The 25790-nt window shown below is 36.8% G+C and overlaps 2 protein-coding genes across 3 annotated transcripts in view; both read right to left on the bottom strand.

The window, feature by feature from the left end:
* The window catches only part of Fife (regulating synaptic membrane exocytosis protein fife), an 84904-nt gene extending 73258 nt beyond the window's left edge, over positions 1-11646 (bottom strand). For both annotated transcript variants that reach the window (XM_069503162.1, XM_069503163.1), the window contains exons 1-2: positions 11566-11646; positions 11254-11434 (exon numbers count right to left, since the gene is read on the bottom strand). In XM_069503162.1, coding sequence (XP_069359263.1) covers positions 11254-11289 — 36 coding nt within the window. In that variant the 5' untranslated portion in view covers positions 11290-11434; positions 11566-11646. The remainder of the gene's footprint in view (positions 1-11253; positions 11435-11565) is intronic.
* A 3511-nt stretch (positions 11647-15157) lies between these two features.
* TfIIA-L (transcription factor IIA L) lies at positions 15158-21467 on the bottom strand. Its single transcript, XM_034975604.2, has 2 exons — positions 17156-21467; positions 15158-17055 (listed from the first exon to the last, which is right to left on the bottom strand). The coding sequence occupies exon 1, from the start codon at positions 21085-21087 to the stop codon at positions 20101-20103; it is 987 nt and encodes a 328-aa protein (XP_034831495.1). The 5' UTR covers positions 21088-21467; the 3' UTR covers positions 15158-17055; positions 17156-20100.
* Between the last annotated feature and the right edge of the window lie 4323 nt (positions 21468-25790).

The raw sequence follows: 25790 nt of genomic DNA, 5'->3' as shown, positions 1-25790 counted from the left end.
CCTGCAACTTAGGTTTTTTAAAATCCCGTAGGAACTCTTTAATTTACCGAGAAAAAAAAATAGCCTATGTCCATCCCCGGGATATAAGCTACCTTTGTACCAAACATCAAAATCGGCTGAACGGTTGGGCCGTGAAAAGCTAGCAGACAGACAGATACACTTTCGCAGTTATAATATTAGTATGGATATTGAAGTAAGTAAATAATTTTAAGCGCACAAGTTTAAAATATATTATGTAATATTTTTAAATAACTTAATTTTTTGAAGAAGAACTGTTAAGTAGCTGCATAAATCTAAAGAAATGCTCTCATGGGTTCATTAAATCCTCAGATATAATCCCTGAATGTATTGTGTGGCGAAGAAAGCCCGACGTTTCCACTCGGCGGAGCGTTAAGTCATCGCAGGAAACATTAGAACGCGTTCTATATTTACTGCTTCCGATAAATGTATATCGTGGGGATTTTTATGGCAAAGCTAGCACTACTACCGAAATAAATCTTCAAGTTATCTTGTTAACTTCACTTGATCAGTGACTTCATTCGGTATCGTATCACCAGGACTTAAACGCCACAATCTGGGCCCTCTTATTTAATCAAAACAACGGTTTGCAGTAAAGAAGACTCAATAGGCATCTTCTAGGTAGGCGCGCTCCAACGTAGGCTGCATCATCACGTCATTGCAGTCAAGCTCTGCTTAAACCCATAGTTAAGAAAACCAGCCAAGTGCGAGTCCGACTCGCGTACCGAGGGTTCCGTACTACAGCCGTATTTTTTCGGCATTTTCCACGATAAATTAAAAACTATTATGCATATAAATAAATAACAATCTGTTTTAGAATGAACAGGTAAAACTTTTTCATGTGATACCCCACTTGGTATAGTTATCTTATTGAAAATACTAATTATTTGTTCATGAACACATTTTAATTTTTTATTTGTGGAGTAACCACAAATTCGCGGTTTTCGGATTTTTTCCTTTACTTGTGCTATAAGACGTACCTACCTGCCAAATTTCATGAATCTAGGCAGTCAACGCGAAGTACCCTATAGGTTTTCTTGACAGACAAGACAGACAGACAGATAACGAAGTGATCCTATTAGGGTTCCTTTTGAGGTACAGAACCTAAAAAGCAGCAGTTAAGAAATTTTAAGATTAGAATAAGTTGGGAAAGAACAGAAACTAGTGCACTTATTTCAAAAAGATTTTCAATTAAGAAAACAGAGAATGACCACTAAGCTGTGGATTCATCATTAGTCTGACCAATTATACTCCCTTTGATGTAACACGAGCAGCTGAATAGTTGGTCATGTTGCTATTGTTAAAGGAAATAGAATTTCTTTAGCTAGGCTACAAAGCAGCGGCAACATAGTTGTAATTAATGGTGGTAAAGCTCTTTTAGCTTGATAACTGCTGTTGCTGCGTGTCGTAAGATAAACCCAAAGTAACAAATTGTTTTATGTAGTTAATAGATACCTCCTCCTCCTGATTACCTGCCTTTTACAACTGCAATAAGTTTTAGTTGTATTATTAAATCAATGCGATATTTTTAATACAAAGACTTTATTTTCTAAAGGCTCTAAGTAGTCCTATAGAATGTAGAAAAAACCTATTCATCAGATTCGCCTATTCGCCTTTAAGTGGATCAACCTACTGGTACATCCCCTCAATTAACAAAATAGCTATTGAACTTTGTTTAAAGACGGAGTAAAACGAAAAAATATAAAAAAATAAACATCGAATTAAGAACCTTCTTCTTTTTTTGAAGTCAGTTAAAAATACATTAAAAGGGACTTAAAAACTCGAATCAAATATAATGATTCGAGTTTTTAAGTCCCGGAGCAGTTAACAGTTTCAGTGAAATTGAAAAACGTTGTTCTTTAATCTAATAAAATATAAAGTAAAAAGTCAATAAAACTTCAATAGCAAAGATAAAACACTTTGTTATTTCAGTAGCGATTTTTAATACAAGTTAAATCTCTATTTTACTCTCATGTTCTCTCTCTCACTCTTACAAGAGCCATCATTATGATCATCCATCGCCAGCTCACTACTGAGCACGGGTCTCCTCTCAGAATGAGAACTGTTTAGGCCGTAGTGTGTCACGCTGGCTCAGTGCGGATTGTTAGAATTCACAAACCTTTGAGAACGTTATGGAAAACTGTTAGGCATGCAGGTTTCCACACAATGCTTCTTTCACAAAGCAAGTGATATTTAATTGCTTAAAATGCACATAACTCCAAACACTCCAAGAGGTGCGTGCCCGGTCTCAAACCCCTGAGCCCTGACTAGGAGGCTGACGTCTTACCCACTAGGCTATCACTGCTACATACACAAGTCCTATGAATACCTACGTAATATAGTCACTATATGAAAGAGGTTAAACTAAATGAAAAATAATCATAAAATTAAGAGTGTAAGAAAAACTGAACGCCGTATAGAGAGACCTTGAATTACAACTTCTAAGAGCAACGTTGTACCTACACGTTTCCATCGCGCGTTGTGAATATTCAGTCTTTCATTTTACCAAAAGGTTCTAAGTCTAAGGCCTAAAAATCTAAAGAATTCTTGAACAAATCTCGTATAAAGTTCCTTTAAACGAGTTCTTACCTATCCGACCCGATAAATCCCGCTCTCTGATGGTCTTTACGGGCTTTGACTATCCCTATATTATTAGGGAAAGGGCTTTCCTTTATTCGAAGCGTTGAGGCGTTGTTTTTTATGTGAGGTCAGCAATTAGATTTAGCAGGATACTGCTTGGGTTTTGTTTATTTTATATTAGTTCAAACTCATATTACGAACGTCTTACAATACTGTGAAGTTATTATCATCATCATGATCAACCCATTGCCAGCCTATTTAATTAGGTAGTAAAGAAAACTGTAGTGTTGAAGAATTGGTACTTAAAAATTAAAATGCACAAAGCTCCGAAAAGCTGCAAGCCTGAGATCGAATCCCGGACCTCCTGAAAAAAAGGTCGATATCTTAACCGCTAGGCTATCACGACTTACTAGGTTATACCGCTAACTGTAAGGTACACAGTCAATTCCCATAGTTGCAGAATCTTTACGTCCGTAATAGGACGAGTAACTGAAGCGGTACCGAATGTCTTATCATTGCCAACTTTTAACCTAGTTTTCATCACTACTATGCTATCAGGCCAATCTGAAATGAATACCTAACATAAAATAGAACATTATTCTTGGTTATTGATCGCACAACGTTGGAAAATAATTGTAACCCATTTTGTTGCGGAACGAATATCAAGGTTCAGTGAAGCGTTAATTCATCATTCGCTCACATACACACCTTACTGATAACAGCACAATACAACACATTAATTGTAAAATGATACGCAAAAGGCAGCAAACGATGCCTTAAAAACCGGTCAAGTGCGCGTGGGACTCGCACACAAAGAGTTCCGTACCATCATACAAGGTACTAGTATAACATTGGCGCCGATTCTGTTGTCTTTCTCTAAACTAAATTTAGAGTATCTTTTTTTTTTAATATTCCTTAAAAAGGATGGAACATGAATTTTACATTTAAAGACTACATTTTAGTGCTCGCTACAAACTTAAAGAATAGGCTCGTGACTGGTTACTAGTCACGAGGTTTGACAGCTCTAAATTAAATTTAAAACTGTCAAACTGTGTCTGTCTTTTTAGGGTTCCGTAGTAAACAAGGAACCCTTATAGTTTCGTCATGTCCATCCGTCTGTCCGTCCGTCCGTCCTAGGTTAATCTCAGAGACTATTAGTGCTAGAAATCTGTAATTTGCCATGGGTATAAATATTAATCACGCCGACAAAGTGGTGAAATAAAATTTTGATAAATATTTTTTTTAGGGTAGCTCCCCTACATGTTAATTGGGGCTGAACTTTTTTTTTCTCGTCTACCCCCATAGTGTGGGGTATCGCTGAATAATTTAATGTTAATTTTTCTTAGAGTCAAGTCCGTCCGTCCCACCCCGTTTTTCGAGGATTGTGACTACGGAACCCCACACTGCATGTGGCCCGCCACGCACTTGGCTGATTTTCATATTACCTTAAGTAAGAAGGGGATGCAAATACTCTAAATTTAGTTGTGCTCAGAATCAGTACCATTCTGTACTTTTTAATTTATTTAATTTGCTGACAGAGAGCCGGACAGACAGCGGACGCTTGATGTTATATTAATAGTATTAATAAGCTTATGCAAGTTTATTATATTTCCTAATACATATTATATTTGGCACAGCATTATGTTAATAAGTAAGCGTATCGTATAAAATATAGAAACCGGAGACCGCCGCCGGGGATCAAGCGGCCGCAAAAACGATACAAGTTGTTATCTCCACCGTCATACGTGCTTTGTAACCGATAAAATATTATATTAAAGCTTTCTTCGCCTCATACATGTTTTATATATGGCTTAGTTTTTCTCATATTATCGCATATTAAAATGATGCGATGTAGTATGTAAGCGGCTAAAATTGTATACTTCGTACCAATTTTATTTTATGTGCTAACATTTCTGTTATTTATTGTATACTCAGCCGTTATTTTGCGCCTCCTGCGGAACTCTATGATACACTGGGAACCCTTATTATTTCACTAAATTTTGTTAAATAGGAAGGTATGTATTTATTTTATTTTCTCTGCATTCAGTGCATACGAAACGTTGATCGAAGCATACACTGATATAAAATAGGTAAACATAGGATCGTGATCAAGAGACCTATGTTTGGAGTTTCCCTACTTGATTAAATCAGAAATGAGGAGATCCGTAAGAGGACCAGGGTAATCGATATAGCTCAATGGGTTGCGAAGCTGAAGTTACAATGGGCACATATTTAGTTCGAAAAACCGATAGATGTTGTGTCCAAAGTGATGGAATGGTGCTCGCACCGGAAAGCGTAGCGTTGGAAGACTACCTCACTAGGATATATAGACGACATCAGACCAATCGCAGAGTGTGTGCAAGCCAATATAAGAGACCTGTGTCCAGCTGTGAACGTCTTTCTTAGATTTAGGATTTATTCATTTCACAAACTATTTCACTTTGTAATTTCAAGATGAAATTTCTAGAAACCGTTCGCGTTGGGTAGGTGTATATTTACAACATTAATGTAGTTTAGAAACTACACAGAACATAAAATCTGGGTTAAAGCTTAACAATATCCAATTTAGACATTGTAGGGAACTCGGCCTCGAGCCAATTTTAATTGCTACATAGATATTATGATTAAAACAAGAAAATAGCTACGTATCAGAACTGGTTACCTACAATGATTTTCACAGGAGGAAGGTAAAACACTAAATTATTCTGCTCTAAAATAAAAGGAAAAGGTGACTGACTGACTGATCTATCGATGCACAGCGTATAAAATCCACTGGATAAAGGAATACATGTTTCACGATTTTCTGAAATTCCACGCTCTAGGAGCTAAATAGGGGATGAAAGTTTGTATCAAATGTTTGTTTGTAAAATCTGTTATTTTTAAGTTACATGCATGAAACTTAGTTAAATAAAAGGATATTTAAGGATTTCAGGAAATTCTACGAGAAACGGAAAGGAAAATTTAAACGGACTTTCACAAGCAATTAGAGGGTAAGGTAATCTATTGTTACACAGGATTTTTATGAACCTACGTGGACGAAGTAGAGAACAAAAGCTAGTTCTGATATAAAACTATTATGTCACTCTGTTTGGGGAAATGCGTTTCAATTGTATGTTGGGTTTTAGGTATCGGCCCCGACAACCATAAGGTCTAGCTACTGGATATAACTGCATCCATACTGGTATAATTAAAAGCGAAGATGGCGTGTCTGTGTGCTGATAACTTTATACGACTCAACCTCAAATGTTTAGCAGTGGGAAGGCGGGCGGTGCATATCGCATAGGTACTGCATATTGTAAGTACCATACAGATTTATCTTTTTCAGTGGATCATAGTAAATTAAGCTTTTGGTTCCTTGAATATTATTTTATCAATAATTTGAATAGGTTGTAAGAAATAATAGGTAAAAGTTTTGCCATGCCACAAGATTTACAAATTGAGCAAAATTGCCGCGATGGATAACGCGTAAAGTTTACGAAGTAAAAACAGAATAAATGGGCACCGTCTGACAATTCAGGGTCCGTGCTTTACAAAAACACTCGAGGGCCCAAACCCTTAAAGACGTCGTTTAAAGTCGTGTTTGGGTAATCGTATTTTAAGTTTTGCAATCTGTTAAAGTACTTCAAAGAGTACCTACCTATTACCATTGGTTTACTAATTGACTCGTTTTTTTGATTCAAACTTAGGTATACGATATTTTTGATCCTATTCATTACTTTTATAATAAATGTTGAGAGTTGAGACTTTATTCAATATTCAATAGAAGTAGGTATGCATATCTATTCAGTACCTACTTTAGTTAGGCATATGAAAATAAAATATTTACTGAATCTGGAATAATTTTTGCAAACGTTTTAAATCAGTACAGTTTATGTACGTCCCACGACATAATACGGTTTGTATTTCAGATTTGACTGAGTTTTCATTTAGTAAAAAATTAGTAAGTAACATAAAGGCAGAAGTACGCTGGAAGAGGTGTGCCAGCTATTTTTTGTGCCGATTCGAAGCGTCCCACCTAGCGTACCGCGAATTAAAATTGATACTGTGTCAAAATAACATGGTCTTCGTGTCGATACTATGTTACCATGTTATTTTATTAACGCTCGCGGCTCGTGTTAAATTATCAGAGTCAAAAATTTTCATGTTTCAAACACAGGTCAGCAATCGCACGTCCAGCGTACTTGTATTACTTACCTAGTAGAGGTTAGCGTAATAAATACTTAATCCTAGACTCGTTACAAGATCTAAGTTTATCCCTTTTCTCGTTAAAATGTAGATTGAAAATTTAGATAAATATGAAGCAAGTAACCCGTGCCGTAGCTATTAAAATGTTTTAGTCTTATTTTCACTCGATGTGTGTACTTGGCTATTAATTATTTAATTATTAAGTATGTGGAAAAGCATTCATAGATAAATAGGAAACGGCTAGTAATGAGTTACTTCAAATTTAATAATAAAATATATTTATAATGTAACTGATATTTGATTTTTACATTATAGTACTAGGTAGTAAAACCCCGTAGTAAGTGAGGTATACCACAGTACTCGGGTTTAATAGCACTCTTTCCTACACAGAACCAAATTAAAGTTACTCCCTTCGCACGACAGAGAAGTTTGTTTTTCTTAGCCGCACCGCATGTTAAACATGTACGAGGCGATTTACACCACTGGCTGAAATATTTTTATCGAACAATATGCGAAGAATACACTCTACAATTTCTATAGAGTAATTGAAATCTGATATCCTCCAGATATTGTAAAGAACCAAGTACGTAGTAATGTTTCCATTTAATTATGTAAAAATACTTTTATCTGAAGATGAAAACAAATAAACTATTAATAAACTTAAATCTAAAAAAAAAGAAAACAATGGGGCCGATTCTCTAGTACACAATCTCTAAACTAAACTAAATTAACAGGTCTAAATCTAGTGCTTTCCTTTTCCGCAAGCAACATTATGAAAGGGATAGCAATAGATTTAGACGTGATATTTTAGTTTAGTTTAGAGATTGTGTACAAAGGAATTAGCCACATTATTAAATTAAAACTAAAATAAATTAAATTAAATCTAAAACCTCATCGAGACCACCGCAGCGAGGCATTGTACCCAAGATGCTGGCAGCATTACCCCTTTGGATGGCCAAACTAATTCTTTGGCCAAGGTAGCTGCCAGCTCTCGGGTCCCCGGTTGACTCGATAACTCTTTTCGCAATTTCTTCAAAAAGAGCTCGAGCCCCCGGGCCCCACGGCCCCAAGGTCTCCACACCAAAAGGCACGAATACGAAGCTCCCATCGAGGTTTTCATATTTGCGCCTTTTATCTTGCCTTATCATTTTTAATATTCACGGCGTCGTTTTTTTCTCGGTATTCATCTATTGCATACTGGCGCCTCTTTAGGCGCAAATATTTCTGGCGAAATACTAAACTACTCCCTAATGAGTCTCGTCTCGTGTTTTTTCGTCGGAGGTATACTCTAGAACCACTTTTCGATATTCACTTCTCTGCAAATACCTATAATGAAAAATAGATAAATGAAATAAATCAAGAAAAGACAATGTTTTTTTTTGTTTGTTAATGTTTTGAATTTTGTCATTTTTCCGACGTACCTATGTAGGTACTATTTTCTATAGGGCATATAGGCTTGTGCTTGACAGCAATAGTGGTGGTCGAGCGCGTCTGCCTCCAAGATGCCTATTTACTCTTCACTTGAATATTCTAATATTAGGAATTTACCTTGGAACCTTTCAGCTGGATTTTGACTACAGGTATCTAATACTGATACTTCGACCTTATTTTTTCTCGGTTTGCATGTTAAAGCGTCGAAGCAAAGCGTAGATTATCCCGGAAAACAGGAAAACGACTCTCTAATGACCTCATGTTTTCTCACCAAAGGTGCTTTAAAATACATTTAGTCTTGAGCAGGTAGGTTGTAAATCCAAGGCTACTTGTCCTTTGTCTACGATACAAATTCCTAGTTTATACTAAAACAGATACAGTAACTTAAAATCTAAATATATAAAAGGAAAAGGTGACTAACTGACTGATCTATCAACGCACAGCTCAAACTACGGGACGGATCGGGCTGAAATTTGGCATGCAGATAGCTATTATGACGTAGACACAAGTTAAGGAAGGATTTTTGAAAATTTAATCCCTGAGGGGGTAGTATAAAGGTTTGAATGTTGTGTAGTCCACGCGAACGAAGTCGCGAGCTAGTCTCTTCTAAAAATATAAAAGTAAAAGGTGACTGACTGAATAGCTGACTGACTGACTGATCGGGCTGAAATTTGGTATGCAAATAGCTATTATCCACCGTAGGCATCCACTAAGAAAGGATTTTTGAAAATTCAACCCCCTAAGGGGGTGAAATAGGGGTTTGAAATTTGTGTCGTCCACGTGGACGAAGTCGCGAGCATAAGCTAGTATGATATAAAATCCTAATAAGATTAAAACACTTAATACAGAAGCCGGAAAGGGTGCGGTCCAGTCCGAAGGCAAGCCGGGATTTTTGTACGTTATAAGTCAGATTTTAGTCAGATTTTATGTGCAACAAAACATACCAGATAAGTACCTATCTTTTCAAACAGACCATAGAGGACTAAAAGAACGTTTTTAGACCATTTTATCCATAGTAACTAAACTCTTTATTACATTTTTTTATTCATTATAGGCGCACGCTTGACCACGATCACACCTGATGGGAAATGATGATGTGGCCTAAGAAATAATACGTTTTCCCTATAATAAAATCAGTACTTACCTGGTAGATATTAGCAATAGACTAACGCGGCAACTCTCTGAGTGCCGGTAAATACAATATACTTAAATTAATTTGTCATAACTCAATCTACATACTAATAATCATAAAAGAGAAAAGGTTTGCTTGTAGTCGATAGTCTGAAATTACTGAACCGATTTTAATAATTCTCTCACCATTAGAAACTGCTGTATCCAAAAATAACATAGGCTGTAGGATAGGTAGCATGTTTTGTATAATACTATAATATATAGATTAAGTATAGGTATGTATATCAAATTTCACCCGAGCGATGCCTAAAGAACGGCAACGCCTAAAGTATTTATGAAGCTGAGTTTAAGTGTTATCAAAAAGGCTCTACTCCTTGCCGTGGATGTGTGTGACTTTAGAATGCTGTTATTGTTACTACCTACGCACGTTAAAAAAGGAAGAGGAAGCAGGTTACATCCCTAGTCTGTCAAATCTCCAACTCTAGGTGCTTTAGGAAATCCAAATTGGTAGGTAGGTACAATCTGTCATTGTATTTTCTCCATTTCCATGCAGAAACGCGCAAATATTCTCGACAGAATAGATAACGACTCCCTAATGAGGCTCTTTTTATATTTTCCCATTGAAGGTATTTCACAATCCTTTTCACATCTTGAAAGCTTGAGCCTTGAAGTAATACATTCCATCTCGTCTTTTTACCAAAATAAATCTTATAAAATGATGAAAATTCATACTATAATCCATATTATTATTATAAATTATGCAATAGTGTGTCTGTCTGTCTGTATGCTACGTTTTCACGGCCCAACCGCTTGGCTGATTTTGACCAAAGTCACAGAAATCGCTTTCTTCCTGCTATAATGAGGTGCTATTGTCACAAAAAGACATGAAGAGTAGGTATAGACGATTCACGTAGCTAATTAGCACCGGCTCCAAAAAATATTATTACAGAACTAGGTACATTAACTCTTGTACACATAATAGGTACTATATTTAGTGTTTTTTTTTTTAATTTTTAGTTTGTAGTCATTGAAGTCGGTTTCGAATCGAGTCGAAACCAAACTGAAAGGTACAGAAACATCTTGCATCCCGGGAACGGACACTAGCTACTTTTTATCCTGGATAGTGAAAGAGTTTTGAAAACCCTAAATCCCCATGAATGAAGTCGGGTGGGCTCATCTAATATCAGAATATAACTAAGAATTCTCAGGTTCACACTCAGAGTAAGAACTTTTGTATTTTTACAAAAAAAAGAAGAGAAGTATTTAATTAGCTTTAATATACCCGGATTATTTATTGGCCGATAGGATGCCGATAGGTCAACAATTACCTAACGAAAGCGTTTCGTATTCCACAATCTTAATTAGACTTCGATAGCTCTCGTTTTGAATCATCTATTATATAAAAGCCCACTAACTACCGAAATGTAATTAATGCTTTGAACGGTAATAACTTCTATTAGAAGCCTTTGTTTCCGTAGATTAGTTTACGGTCGAGATGAAAATCTTTGATTTGGAAACCAATATAATATTTGATATTTGTCCTAATAGAAAATTGGCTACCGCTAAAACTAAGAGCTTTCTTAATTTTTTACACAATTTATCTGTTATAACATAGGTAAGTTATTACTTATGACTTATATGAAAAAGACGTACCTAAGTATCAAAAGTTTATAATAGGTAGGTACAATATTATATTAGGAGAGGAAATGCCTATACATTTTTTAGATAGATATGACTATTATAATCAGCATAATACTAATTATACCGATGCATAGCACACATACCTATTATGAGATTTAAATTGCTATGGAAAATACAAAAAATAGAAACATCGTCATCATCATCAATAGAAACAACCAAGAAAGATAAAAGCGCAAGATTGTTAAGAAAATCCGCTTCACCACTTACCTTCTTCATAAAGGACATAACGTTTGAAGGCAGCATGGCAGCGCTTTGTCTCTCACTTCAAGTCACATCATCACTACACGGAACTAATGGAAAAAATCACACTTCACTTAATCGGGAATCAACATGCTGCCACTGAAACACGACATTTTCCAACACTATGCTCACTTCACTGCCCGAAAACCTGAAACAAAGATAACAATTTTAGAGTACATGTCAAAGCGTTTAAAATGCTTCTCACTTTTTTAGAAGATTTTTTTAAAATAAGTATATGTATTTAAGTTCTTAAACAATATTTTGTGTGAATATATATACCTAGTCTATATAATATGATAGAGACACAGCGCTCAAGATAGGTACAGAAGCAGATGGCAGCCGTTCGGAGCGAGGCGCGGGGCCCGAATGAGGGAAAGCTACGCATTCAACAGGTAGGACTTTGTTCTGTTCACACCACAGTATAATTTGTTAACAAATACTATGTATACGCCTGTCTGTCTATCTGTTCACGCGGTGATAGCTCAGAGAGGTGATAACCTAGTGATTAAGACTTCGACATCCTATTTAGGGGGTCCGGGAATCGATTCTGGGCACGCACCTCTAACTTTTCGGAGTTATGTGCGTTGATGAAATTAAGGATCTGTCAAAGGAAAACATCGTGAGAAAATCTGACGACTGAGAGCTCTCCATAATGTTCTAGGCATGTGGTAAGTCCGCACAAACCCTTCTTATTCTGAAAGGAGGAGGTCCGAGCTCATTAGTGGACTGGTGGTGTGTTTAAATGGTGACATAAGTATTGTAGATGATATGAGTTCTCACTGGGTTTTCAAAAACCAACGTAAATCCATGCGGACGAAGTTGTGGGCCTCAGCTAGCTTCAAAAATACAATAGTGTTTTACACACTATCTGAAGTATCAAGTAAGTATGCTTTCGTGGGTCTTACAAATTTCAATACGTTTCTGCTTGGTCTTTATAACTTGCGTAGGCTTGATCAACGTTCACTCAAGCAAATTCGAATGTGTCGGTACAAATTCGAGCTTTAATTTGCTCTATAATGCTATGACTTAACTACTCATTAAGCATGTACCACCAGTGTCTAGGTATAATGTACTCTGTACATGTACCTGTAATAATTCTGCGTGGGGTTCCAACTTATGTCACAAGTACAACAGACAGTCACGTTTCAACAACGTCTAGAAAGTTTTCTATTTTGCACTAATTGTTCGTGAAAGACAAATCCACTTCGTGAAATCGAAAACGACTCTGTGGACTGTGACGAATGTTTTTCCTAGACGTGTGAATTGCGGACTGTAGTTTATTCATTCATTTTATTACAATTCGAAGGTGCAAATGGATGGCTTTTAAGAGTTTTAAGAGAATATCGTGCTTTTCCGACTAATAACTAGAGATGTATCCCGATTGCTAACTCTACCTATCGCGGACTATACCTATTTTCTGTCATAAATTTTCAAATACCTACTGCATGTTTCTCATATTCCAAGTGCATCTCGCGTTTTAATTCATACATTCGCCGGGACAACTCTCTCAAAGCATTTTCCCATGCTAACTTAGTTACACATTTGTTTTTTTTTTTCAATGTTTCATTGTTTTACTCTGATATTTAAAATTGTGTTTCACGCGGTCACATAGCTTTTCAAATCATTTGTCAGTATGAATAGGTACCTACCTATAAGCATAAGCTCTTAAAAAAATTATCCCTATCATCATCGGCTCAGCAATGTAAATACCACGTAGATACCACTGTGCCAAAAGCCGATTTTCATTTAAGAACGCAATCGGGTTGGCAAACGCCCTGAAAACGAAGACTACCTCGTAATTACTCTTATACTTCACGGAAAGCATTTGACTCGAATGAGCGCAGGGAATAGGTTTTCCGGCAGATCTGTTTACTCGCAGTCGCTTATGCCGTAAAGGTCGTAAGCCGTTTCCGCAAACACACCAAATTGAAAAGTCGCCAGATTTAGATGTAGAGTTAGTAATAGAAGTTAGTTGAAGAGCAGGGAGCCACAATTTGCTTGTTCGCGCAATATATTTATTACTAACACTAACACAAACCATTTTTAGGGTTCCGTACCTCAAAAGGAAAAACGGAACCCTTATAGGATCACTTAGTTGTCTGTCTGTCTGTCTGTCTGTCCGTCTGTCTGTCAAGAAACCTACAGGGTACTTCCCGTTGACCTAGAATCATGAAATTTGGCAGGAAGGTGGGTCTTATAGCTGTTATTTGGGGAAAAATCTGAAAACCATAAATTTAGGGTTAGATCACACAAAAAATATTAAATTGTGGTCATGAACTAATAATTAGTATTTTCAACTTTCGAAGTGAGTGACTATATCAAGTGGGGTATCATATGAAAGGTCTTCACCTGTACATTCTAAAACAGATTTTTATTTATTTTTATGCATCATAGTTTTTGAATTATCGTGCAAAATGTCTAAAAAATACGACTGTAGTACGGAACCCTCATTGCGCGAGCCTGACTCTCACTTAGCCGGTTTTTTTATTAGCATTTAAGTAAGTACGTCGTACAACAAACTTTAATTATTAAGTTGCCTACAGAATTTTTAAAAAAAATGGCAGTCGGTGGGGACTGCTGACCGAAGTGAAAAACTATAAAATAAGTGTTTTTTTTTTTGGATTTTTAAATTAATTGTAGTAATTTTCCCTTAGGTACATACACATTATGCATTAGGTATAGTTAAGTTTTTACATCATCCGAGCACTATTAGATAACAGTAGCAAGAAGTTCATCCCAGAATCGCCCACTTGAAACTAAACTACCCCACTAAACATTATGATAAATCAAAAACTATAATACATAAAAATAAATAAAAATCTGTTTTAGAATGTACCTATGGGTAAAGCCCTTTCTTATGATTCCCCACTTGGAATAATGAAATCTTACTTTGAAAGTTGAAATACTAATTATTTGTTCATGAACATATTTTTTTTGTGATGTAACCACAAATTCACGGTTTTCGGATTTTTCCCCTTATGTATTCTATAAGACCTACCTACCTGCCAAATATCATGACTCTAGGTCAACGGAAAGTACCTAGGTTTCTAGACAGACAGACAACAAAGTGATGAGGGTTCCGTTTTTCCTTTTGAGGTACGGAACCCTAAAAAGAGCAATTTACTTTTATCCGTTGAGGAGTTCCATTATCTATTTTCGATGTTCATCAAATCTTCAACAAATTTATATGGGACCACTTCTCAATTATACCCTTTCATACAAAAACAGTTATTTGTTATGCCAGGGTGCAAAGATGTTATTTTGTCCCGAGAGTTTGTATTGAATTCCGAGCCAGCGAAGGATTCTAAGGTTGAACCACGAGCGAAGCGAGTGGTTCAAAGATAGAATCCTGAGCGTAGCGAGAAATTCAAAGACTCGAGCGCAAATAAATTTGCACCCGTGCGAAACACACAACTTTTCAACTCACTACAGCGAGGAAAACGCTAGATGATTGATACAAGAGGCGCCTGCAGTACCGTGAAGGTTTCAATAAGAAGGTTCTATATTATTAAGCCACAAGTCAGGCAGTGGTTGGCAGCAGCAGGTTCTCACAGGAGGTTCTAATTAAAGAAGATTCTATAAATTCTGAATAGTTTTTTTCAGGTGCGTTCAGAATTCAAATTCATAGGTAATAAACTACATAGTTGTTAATTACCTACCGCAGACAAAAGCTATTCATGTATAAAATGTATATTTGTCTGTTTGTTACCTATTCGTAGCTTTGTTTATCCGATTGAGTTAAAATTTTGTACTGTTCTTGTCGGAACTTGCGGAAAGGTTTCTGGCATATTAATACAATCGAAACGCAAATAGTAATAGTGGCAACGCATTCAGAGCATTAGGTTTAGGTAGTGCTCAATAAAATACGGAATAATCCAACATATTATTTTATTATTACTAAATCTTTCTCATCAACATCACATAAGTAAGGGTTTTAACAAACCCTAAAGAAACTAATAATAATTGAAAAGTAGATAGTAGATAATGTAGTAACTAAGAATGTAAGATTTGTTTTGTTTTACAATATGGTCTGGTGGCTACTGTCCATGCTGCTTTTAAAGATACCTAGTATTGGTATTTTTGAACTAAAATTCATATCACAACAACTTGTGATATGAATTTTAGTTACAACTAACTAAGTAGGTATTTAATAAAGGTAGGTACGGAAAAATATTAAAATAAAAAGATTTGTGCACTTAGGGTGGAAAAAAGTCATAAGGATTATTTTTGTAATTATACTAAGTAGGTATCTTACATAATATTATGACATTATATCTATACACACACAGCTTTAAACTTATTGAATTAAACGATAGATAGGTCCTTACTAAATTTTAAAATCAATTTAATTTTTGGTTTAAAGAATAAGGATACGTTATAATTTCAAAACTGAAGGTAAAACTGATCAGATAATTTTGAGAGAATAAAGGGTTTATTTTTATATCCTCATTCAATTTACCACCTGAATTTGCAATACTATCAATTATTATTAACTTAGTAAATTACATAATTACTTAAATTTTATCTCAAAAGGGTATGCCCAACTTTAATATACTTATATATACATTTATATAATGCTTCATAGCTTCACTAAGCAGTACAAATTTATTATAGAAAATGTAAAAATATACACAGTATATTATTATTACAATGTGCCATTTAAAATCGACACATTTTGTTAAACAAATAAAATGAATCATTAAGGGTGCCTATCTACAGAAGCGCAGCGGAGCGGAGATGTGTAGAGCAGACCAATCCGTTTTATTCCGTCATCTGATAAAACTCTGATTGGTCAACTATACACATCTCAGCTCCGCTTCAGTGGGCAGGCATTATAATGTGCGCCTTTATTTTTTTGCACAATAAATCAGATTTTTAAACAACAGGACGTGTGGTTCTTACTTTAAAGATGTTGCATTTCATCAGAAAACATTTTGTCAATAAAAATCGGTTAAGTGTGAGTCGGACTAGAAGGGTTCCGTTCCATCGTACAAGAAATAACAATATTTACCTTTTTTAATTTCATGGCGGTCATTTTGAAATTGTAAGTATTTTGTTGAAGCGGCAATAGAACTACACATTCTGTGGCTCGCTTTCGATTACGGTTCACGAGATACAGCCCTCTGACAGACAGACGGATGGACAGCGGAGTCTTAATAATGGGACCCCATTGGCACCCTTCGGGAGCGGAACCCAAACAAGCGCTGCAATAGATACCTATAGCTTTACTGAGTAAAATTTATTCATAGTAGGTACCTACATTTAAATGAAACTAACATTGTGATACATTTAATTTTAAGGAAGGACTTAACCGCCTTCCCTACAATTTTGAAAGTTAGATAATGGGGCCAATTCTCTTGTACACAATCTCTAAACTAAACTAAACTAAATTAACAGGTCTAAATCTTGTGCTATCCTTTTCTGCAAGCAACATTATGAAAGGGATAGCAACAGATTTAGACGTTCCATTTTAGTTTAGTTTAGAGATTGTGTACAATGGAATTAGCCACATTATACTAATCAGGATAGTCAGCTTTCACTTTTATATTTACACAAATATATTATAAGCCATCAATTAATTTTTTTGGTAAGCTTCATAAAAAATCACTAATATAACATACAAATTTCCAAAAATTGTAAAACGAAACTGGTAGGTATGTATTTACTTACCTATGGTTTAAAAAAAATTATAACACATAAAAAGGTCTGATATCTTTAAATTATTAAGGTTTATAATTTTGTGTGTAGTTTTACAGGGTTAGCGCATGACTGAGTAGGTTCCTGCGGTAGTGGAGCGGTGCGTATAGGTATTCGTCAACTTGTGACAACTGTCCCGTCCCGCACCGCTCCACTCCACTACCGCAGGAACCTACTGTCATTCGCTATACCTATAGATATAGCTTGTTTGATTATTATCACATTTTGTCTACAGATACCGATATAATAAAGAAAAAACTTGTCAAGTGCGAGTCGGACTCGCACACGACGGGTTCCGTACCATCGTAAAGATATCACTTTTTATTGTGATGTAACAACAAATTCATATTTTTTGGATTTTATCCTTAAGTTGTGCTGTAAAACCTACCTACCTGCCAAATTTCATGATTATAGGTAAAATAGCGACCCGCCCCGGCTTTGCATGGGTGCAATGTATTGCGAGGCCTCGGAAACTCTCAAATGAGAGGATGTTTTCCGACCTAATTCACAATATTGCAATTTCCCTAGGGATCTCTAATTTTTTGAGAATTAAACTATACCTTTAAACCTTCCTCTTGAATCACTGTATCTATTGGTGAATACCGCATTAAAATCCGTTGCATAGTTAAAAAGATCTACGCGTTCATACATACAGACAGCGGGAAGAGACTTTATTTTATACTATGTAGGGATGGGGAGTACTTACTCTATGGATTTTGATTCTCTGGACGGTTCTTAACTGATAGACGACAAAGTGATCCTATAAGGGTACTTTGTTTTCTTTATAAGGTAGGTACGGAACCCTAAAATACATACATAAGTAAAAGCAAAAAAACATAGGTGCAAACCTACAATTATTGGGATTTTATCAACTCTTTGTACTGCGGTTTTGTAGTCCGCAATAATTCCGCCAATATCAATTCAGTGGAGAAAACAACATTGTAATTTGGTTCTTAAATTCTTTTTAAGAGAGACTTTTCTCCTTTATTAAACCTAGACATCACAAGGACAACACAAGTTATTAGTTTATCCATTGGGCAATTAGTTTGGTTTTAGTTTGACATGAAGGAACATAACGATTAAAAGCGACGATAATGATTAACATAGATATAATGACAAGATATGGTCAAGCGAACAAAATTTTTCACAGTTTTGGGACCAAATAAATCAGCGCAACCTCTTAGATACTAATGAACAACCCGTTTGAAATCCTGATGTCACTAAGGTTACATTGGTGTTAAAAAGCACCACTGAGTCGGTGCCATTTTGTTTGTTCAATGGCCCTGTCCATACGAAGTAATATATAAGGCAATGTTAAAAACATAAAAATATCAAGACAGCCAAAACATTAATGTTAAAAATAAATTATAATTTAATATCATACAAATTAATATATGTAATTACATGACATCTTAGGACCGAAGGATTAGGAAAAGAGAGGAGATAAGGGAAATTGGGCGTAGTAATATTATGGAGTAATAACTCATATAAAGATATGGGGTGATTAGTATAATTGAAAAATATGTGCTCCACTGTTCCTTCATCCAGACCAAATGTCATTGTTATCGACATTGATTGATGGAAATAAAAAGCTTATACCTACCTAATGTAAAAAAAAATGTGTCCAGTTCTTTAAGAAGTTGGAAAGCTTATACATAATTATAAATAGTATATTATTCAACCATTTTTGCTATTTGAACTTATTCAAAAATACACATAGTGAAGCTAATCAAGAAACTCACTCATCAATCACTACATATACAATATTCACATGGGTGGTGGGTTTTATTAATATTGAACCTCATAATACAGGCTTTTTTCGGAGAGTCAGTGAGGCGAGAATTTAAACTAGGAATTTGATCCTAGGAACTGTGTTGGCAATATTAAATAAACTAAAAACTGCACTCAAAACCTTACACTAGTCAGAAATCAAACTCACACTTATTCTAAAAAAAGTTATTGTAAATCTAGTTTCTTCTCTTTATTTGAGTGACTATAGTTCTTTTACAACATTTAATTCCTGCAACTTTGACTATCAATTACCACAATCGCTTATGATTTTTTTAAGAAATGGTGCAGCTTTGAATCCTCACTTGTGTATGATATTTTTAAAGATTTGAATGCATTTTCTTAATTTATGATGTCATATCTAGGACTAACACACCTATCTGCGATGCAATCCACATAGCAAGAAACAGAGGGAAATGGAAAAACATCATAGTGAAGATTGTATCTAAAGGGAGCCACAATACTCAAAATTGACGGAGCGACGCAGCAAGAAGATCTAGGACTAAATTTCTCTATCTCTTACAGTTTAAATTTTCGCCTCACTGACCTCTCCCATAAATCACCCTGTATATTGAACTATCCACCTTCAAAGGTACAGTCTATAATTTTTACTAGCAGCATTGACTTAAGATTTTATTTCTAAATAAAAGGTATTATTAAGTAGCCAATTGTTAAAAGCTTACAATAGCTTATTTCAATTAAACTAATTTTGTGTTTCCTGATCCTTAATTTTATTATTTAGTTGAATAAAAAAAAAAGGTAATATAACAAACAATATTATTTAAAATATTTGAAAACCAATCAATACATTAAAACAGAATGACTGACTGACAGAAAATGCACAGCCTTAACCAGTGGATTTCGAAACTTGAAACTTGTGTTGTTATGTAAATGTGTGTGGTTTTCTCTTTGAGTAATAAAATGTAGATGTACAGGTGAAAAATTCCAACAGAAACCTTGAAAAACCTAAATCTGCACAGATGAAGTCACAGGAGTTGGCTAGTATTGCATATGAAGTTCTAAGGGATTTCGTTAAGATTTTCTTATGGTTGTGTAAATAAACGTCATACTTAGCTACAATGTTACAGGAGTAAGTGACATCTAGATAAACTGATTTTCTATGTATTGAGTACATAATTCAATTAATAACTTTGGCATTAATTTAGATGTCGAAAAAAAAAAGAATTTTAATGAGACATTTTGTATTAAATTCTAGACATTTACATAATCTTAAGCCAATGTTATTGTAGTCTTTTTAGTATACTATCAACCAAAACAATTACACCAACATAGTGAACACCCTTCCGAGTTCAGTCAATATACAAACATTCACCACTCTGCATCACCATTAGCTTTCTGAAAAACAAAATCTTTGCCGGCTAAATTCATTATACCATCTTTTAGGTAGAACTTCCACTTGTTCCGACTACGTGTGATCTTATCATATTGACAAACAACTACATTGTCAGTGTCAAACATGTCACCAGGTTCCTCATCTGACACATCGTCACCGGAATTGAGGGGCTCCTCCTCCGCACCCCCACTCTCATCTCTTTCCTCCTCTTCCTCTTCCGCCCGCTCTTCGGCTGACTCCTCATCCTCATCATCATCGGCCCCACCATCCTCTGACCCATCACCGTTATTTGAACCTTCATCGTCTGATGAATCTAAAGCCCCATCGAGAGAAAAGGGTGCTGCACCACTCCTGCCACCTCCACCACCATCAAACTCATTCTGTTGACTTGCTAACGCAGAGTTAATGTGTTGCTGTAATAGAGTTGCCGCTAAGGGTTGTGGTAAACTTATGGTTGCATTTATTATAGGTCCGGTTAGCACTTGGTGCAGCTTGTTTCCGTTGAGGGCTGAGGCGGGGATCTGTATTGTAAAAGAGCGCGGCTGTGAGCCTGGCACGCCAGGTTGTGCAGGTAGGGTTAGCTGTACAGGCACTTTGTTGTTAGGGTCGAGGATTTGATGCGGGTGAGCATTTGCCATGTTGGACGAGGGAGCACCATGCTCCACGCCCGAGTGACCTGAACCTTGTGCCATCATGTCCTGAGCTCTTTTAGGCATAATATTGCTACCGTTAGCTTTAGCGAAGTTTTGTAAAACAGTTGGCGGCGGTGGCAGTGCCGGGGAATCCGCCCGCGGTGGGTCCATAGCCCCGCTCGCCGTCAGTTTTGTTTTCCACAACTGTTTCAACTCTTGTAACACTTGTTCGTCAACACCATCGTCCAAAAAGCAATCCCGCACTCCAGCTATCACATCGTCCACCACTGTGTTGTAAAGTTTCATAACAGACAATTGACTCATAGTCATCTTGACGTTCGTTTGGTACGCCGTGGGTATTGTAAGATTACATGTATCCTGAAGTAGGTATTTACCGTATAACTACAGCTTGAAGACGGTAATTCAGGTAATGAGAAGTGCGCATCGACATAGGTATTCACATATTATTATCTCAATGTCAAACCGAAACAGTCACCACAACACTGCCATTCAAGAGAAGCTATAGAATATTAATATAGCAAACGAAAAGGTACCGATAAATAATCACTCTAAAAGAAGGATAATTAATAAGTTTTAAAAATATCCAAATAATTCCACGAAAAACTCGACATTAAATTTTGACAATTGACGACTAAAACATAACCTAGAAACAAAACGCAGAGTAAACTGCCAGATAACAAAAATAGTGTCTATGGACGATTCACGATTGATGTTGAGGCCAAATTACGCATCATTTACGCATGCGCGACAGCAGCGCCACCCTTCTTTCCAGTTTCCATTCTTCGTTCATTCCAAAATACGAGTCGATGCCCCGCCCGATTTCACTGGTAGTTGGTAGTTTGGTACCTATGTAAGTTCATAGGTAGTTTAATTTTCAATTTTATTAACTTTTATATTTGGGTCGCTATTTTATAGTGAGAAGAGAGAAGATAGGCAACTTATAAAAGGTTTCTAGTAATCTAGTTACCTCAGTTCAGATCACGTTGATGTTTTTTGGGTAGGTATGCGATGTTTAGGGTTTCGTTGAAAAACAAAGGACTCTAAATTGTTTCGTAAAGTCCTTTTGTCTCTCGGTGTCATTTTATTTAGAAAATACGGATCTAAAGTTGGGCACAGGCTTATAGAAACTTGTTACTACAGTATTCACTACTACACTAGAAACGGGTAACATTGGTTTTATAGCGTGAGGATTTAGGATATCGTTAATTCAAAAGCTTTACATAATTAATAATAAAAATATGCTTTGTTTAATCAGGTTTTCGAAGAGGTCAGAGGACTTTGACAATTAACAATACAAAAAAATTAAATAATTAGCTAACTGTAGAACTTTTTAACTCTGACTTCGTATTAAAATTTAAAATAATACGATACTCAGTGGCCCTACCGCGGCTGTTTGACAGCTACAATGTCACGATCGCAATCATCTCTGATTGGTTAATGCTCGCTCACTATTGGCCACAATGCATTGTTGCAACAAGAATCGCACAAATTCAGCTAATCGGAACAATTGAGATTGTAATAAAAATTGATGCAGGTTTTAGACAATCGCCCTACAGAATACCAAGCGACAAAAAATCATTTTTTTTTAAATAATATGAAATGTGCACATTTTCTACTCTGTAGATTGGTTAAACTTCCCGGACAGTATTACAACCATAGAGCAACTGTCTAGAAAAGTAAGTATATGGAACATGTAGGTATGGAACGGAATTTCCATTTCACTTGGGAATTTCATTTCTGGACAGTAGGTATTACAGCTGCAGCTGTCCAGAAAAGTAAGTTTGAATTTGGAATTATGTTTGTTCGTTCCTGAATATCATAATATTTTATTTATACGTATAACGTATTTATATATTTTTTTCTTTAGCTTAAATAGTTTGAATTCGGAACTCTAACGAGTAGCGCTTTCAGCACACAGCACGAAGACAGCACGGTTATCCGTATCGGATTCCTACAGGGCTGTGAGCGCTGTAAGCGACATTCGGATCAAAAATTTAGAAAGTTAGATTTCTTTTTGTCTTCATATTAAAAGGCGCGAATAAACAAGTTACACAATAGATAAAATGAGTTCAAGTGAATTGAAGTGAGTGAGTTGAACTTTGAAGTGAGTGAATAGTTTTGAATTTGATTGCACAACTAATTTGAGAGCGGAGGCCGAATTAGCAAAACATGTACTTTTTAAATAATTTACTTGTTTCAATTTTTAGAAAAGCACTATACAATATACTTGCCTCGACCGGGAGTGCCTTTCTGGCCTCGTGTTATAGACGTCCTCGCCGAGGCTCGGCCGTCTAACTTATACTCGACCAGAAAATGCTTACTTCCCGGTCTCGTGCATTAATGTAATATTATTTATTAGGTTTAAAAAAAAAATCCGCGCCACTTTCTAGCACCATTACGACAGTTAGCTCTGTATATCTTGTAGGTGGGTACACATTAAGCAAATAGCCGCGCACATTAAAATAAAACATAGGTAGGTACTTATTGAAAAACAGAAAATGATGACATGAACAATGTTGCACAAAAGCCACAAGCAGAACCGCAATCTCTATGGGAACAAACAAACTGCATTGCCTGTTTGGAAGTTAACTTTTAAAAGCACAATAAGCTTAAATCCACAATCAATGCTAGTCCCGCCATTTTGGAAACTCCGCAACATTCGGGATGCGATTTTCTGGCGCAGGGATTTGTTAGATTATTTGACCTTCAGTACTAAGTCTGTACCAAATGCCAATATTATATTCAAAGTTTCGGTAGGTGGATAGGAGTAGGATGCTGCGTTGAAACCGATAAATATGGAAACTATCCGGAAATGGGTCAGTGCTAGTCTGCATCGTTCCGAATAGGAGTCGGACTTCTAACCACCACCTCTCTCTCTATATATAAAAATGAATCGCTAAATGTGTTGCTGATCGCAAATCTCGAGAACAGCTGAACCGGTTTCGCTAATTCTTTTTTTATAAGCACGGTAAGTACCTACATTTCATTACATCTTCATATTTTTGTTGCGCTTGCCAGCACCAATTAGGTAGATAAAATAAAATAAAAACTTGCTTTAAAATCTTTCTTTTTTCGTGTCTTTGCATTTATATGGGACAAGCATTCCACTAAACTTGTAATACACGGTTCTTTTTATGTGTTATTCCTGAATGATCATCACGGACATCAACCTATCGACGGCTCACTACTGAGAAAGGGTTTCCTCTAAGAATGAGAAGGACTTGAGCGTAGTTCACCACGCTAGCTACTCGTATGTGCGGGTTCCTGAATAGTTCTTACAATTTGTACACATAGGGCGCCGCCGCGCCGGCCCAAGCAAATTCGGCGCCCTAAGTAAATTACTGTAGTCGCGCCCCTTCAGACAAAAATTTCTCAACAAAATAACCTTTCAGATCTCAAGAATCGAGAAATAGTTTTTACATTTTCTACTATTCACGACAGGAGTGCAGTGCACAATTTACGGCGCACAAAGGCCAATTAATTACCTACAGTTTTAGCTCAGGGTCGATTCAAGTAAGTAGGAAAGTTACACCAGGGCGTCCCAAAGCGCCCAAAGCGTCCTTCTGCGAGGAGGTGAGGTCGCAAAAGGAGTCGGCGGAGCGCACGAGAGAGAATGATTTAGGCTCTCGTGCCATCCGTCGCAGGAGGGTTGGGCGCAGGCAGGTCGCCTATGCTCGCCGCCTCCCTCCAGGAGTAGGGCTTCGGACGATAGATACGGGGAGTCTGTCGTCCGATAGCAAAATAGTCCTCGATTCGGGAGGCGCACCATTGTGTCCTGGTGCACCTCAGACGATGTGTAGGGACTCTATTGGTCCTGGAGGAGGGTCTTCAGCAGGCGCTGCTGGCTCCATCCATCCATCAGCCTGTTTGCGTCCACTGCTGGACATAGGCCTTTCCAAGAGCGCGCCACCAAACACGGTCCTCCGCCTTCCTCATCCAACCGCTCCCCACCACCTTCTTCAGGTCATCGGTCCAGCGGGCGGGGGGTCGTCCTACACTGCGCTTACCGGTACGCGGTCTCCACTCCAGAACACGTCTGCCCCATCGGCCATCGGTTCTGCGACAGACATGGCCTGCCCATTGCCACTTCAGCGCGCTAATCCTTTGAGCTATGTCGGTCGCTTTTGTTCTTCTGCGAATTTCCTCGTTCCGGATTTTATCCCTGAGAGTGATACCCAACACTCATACGCAACGCAACATAGTTGCTGGCTAGGTTGCGTTAACAGGTTTGGTCCCGTAGTCCAGCCATCAGGCGATGAATGGAACTCCATGGGGCTTAAGTCGGTAAGAGTCTGCATTACTTCCGTGCTTCCCCGGGCGCGGTGGTATCCATGAGGATTTTCCCTCCAAAAAGGCCTTTTTGCCCGAGTTCGTCAATAAATACTTAAACTATTTTCATATTCATTTAATAGCTGCTTGTTCTCTATGTCTAATTAATTATGTATGAAATAGGCTCTTAGCTTCTGCGAGGTCACGCATAAAATTACGCTTTTCAAGGTAATCTCACGCCTCATTTAACATTAGTGAACGAGTAGGTAATAATAAATTATTGTTGATTCTATCCCGCATTTGCGCCCAGATTATTAAATAATGATCTACAGTACGCGGCCGAAAGTAATGTACACCTACCTTTAGAAGGATATAGCAGATTTGTAGAGCGCTGTCCATGTCGTTGAGACCGACAAAACGTCATATAGATATGAGTGACAGACACAGCGCTCTACAAAGTCGAAATGTTATTCTAAAGGCTGATGTACATTACTTTCGGCCGCGTACTGTACGCTGTAGAATTGAAGTTGGAGCTGGAGCATACCAATTCTTCCCTTTTTTCTCACAATAGTGTAAAACAAAGTCATAATCTGCGTTAGTAAGGCTAAATTTGTTTTCAGTGTATAATTATTTCAACGCTGTTTTCGATATAAGAAAGACTTTGAATAGGTATAATAATTAACTGGTAGAACAACTAAGTCCATCAGTGCGAAACTGGACTGATAATAAGCATCATCAGCCCA

The sequence above is a fragment of the Maniola hyperantus genome, chromosome 14, assembly GCF_902806685.2.
Source record: "Maniola hyperantus chromosome 14, iAphHyp1.2, whole genome shotgun sequence".
In the NCBI taxonomy this organism is placed as follows: Eukaryota; Metazoa; Arthropoda; class Insecta; order Lepidoptera; family Nymphalidae; genus Maniola; species Maniola hyperantus.
Note: the sequence above shows the minus strand (reverse complement) of the source record. Positions and strands in the feature narration are given on the sequence as shown.

Bases quoted from the DNA above. Each gene is read 5' to 3' on its own strand.
- TfIIA-L (XM_034975604.2), bottom strand. From the start codon at position 21,087: ATGACTATGAGTCAATTGTCTGTTATGAAACTTTACAACACAGTGGTG.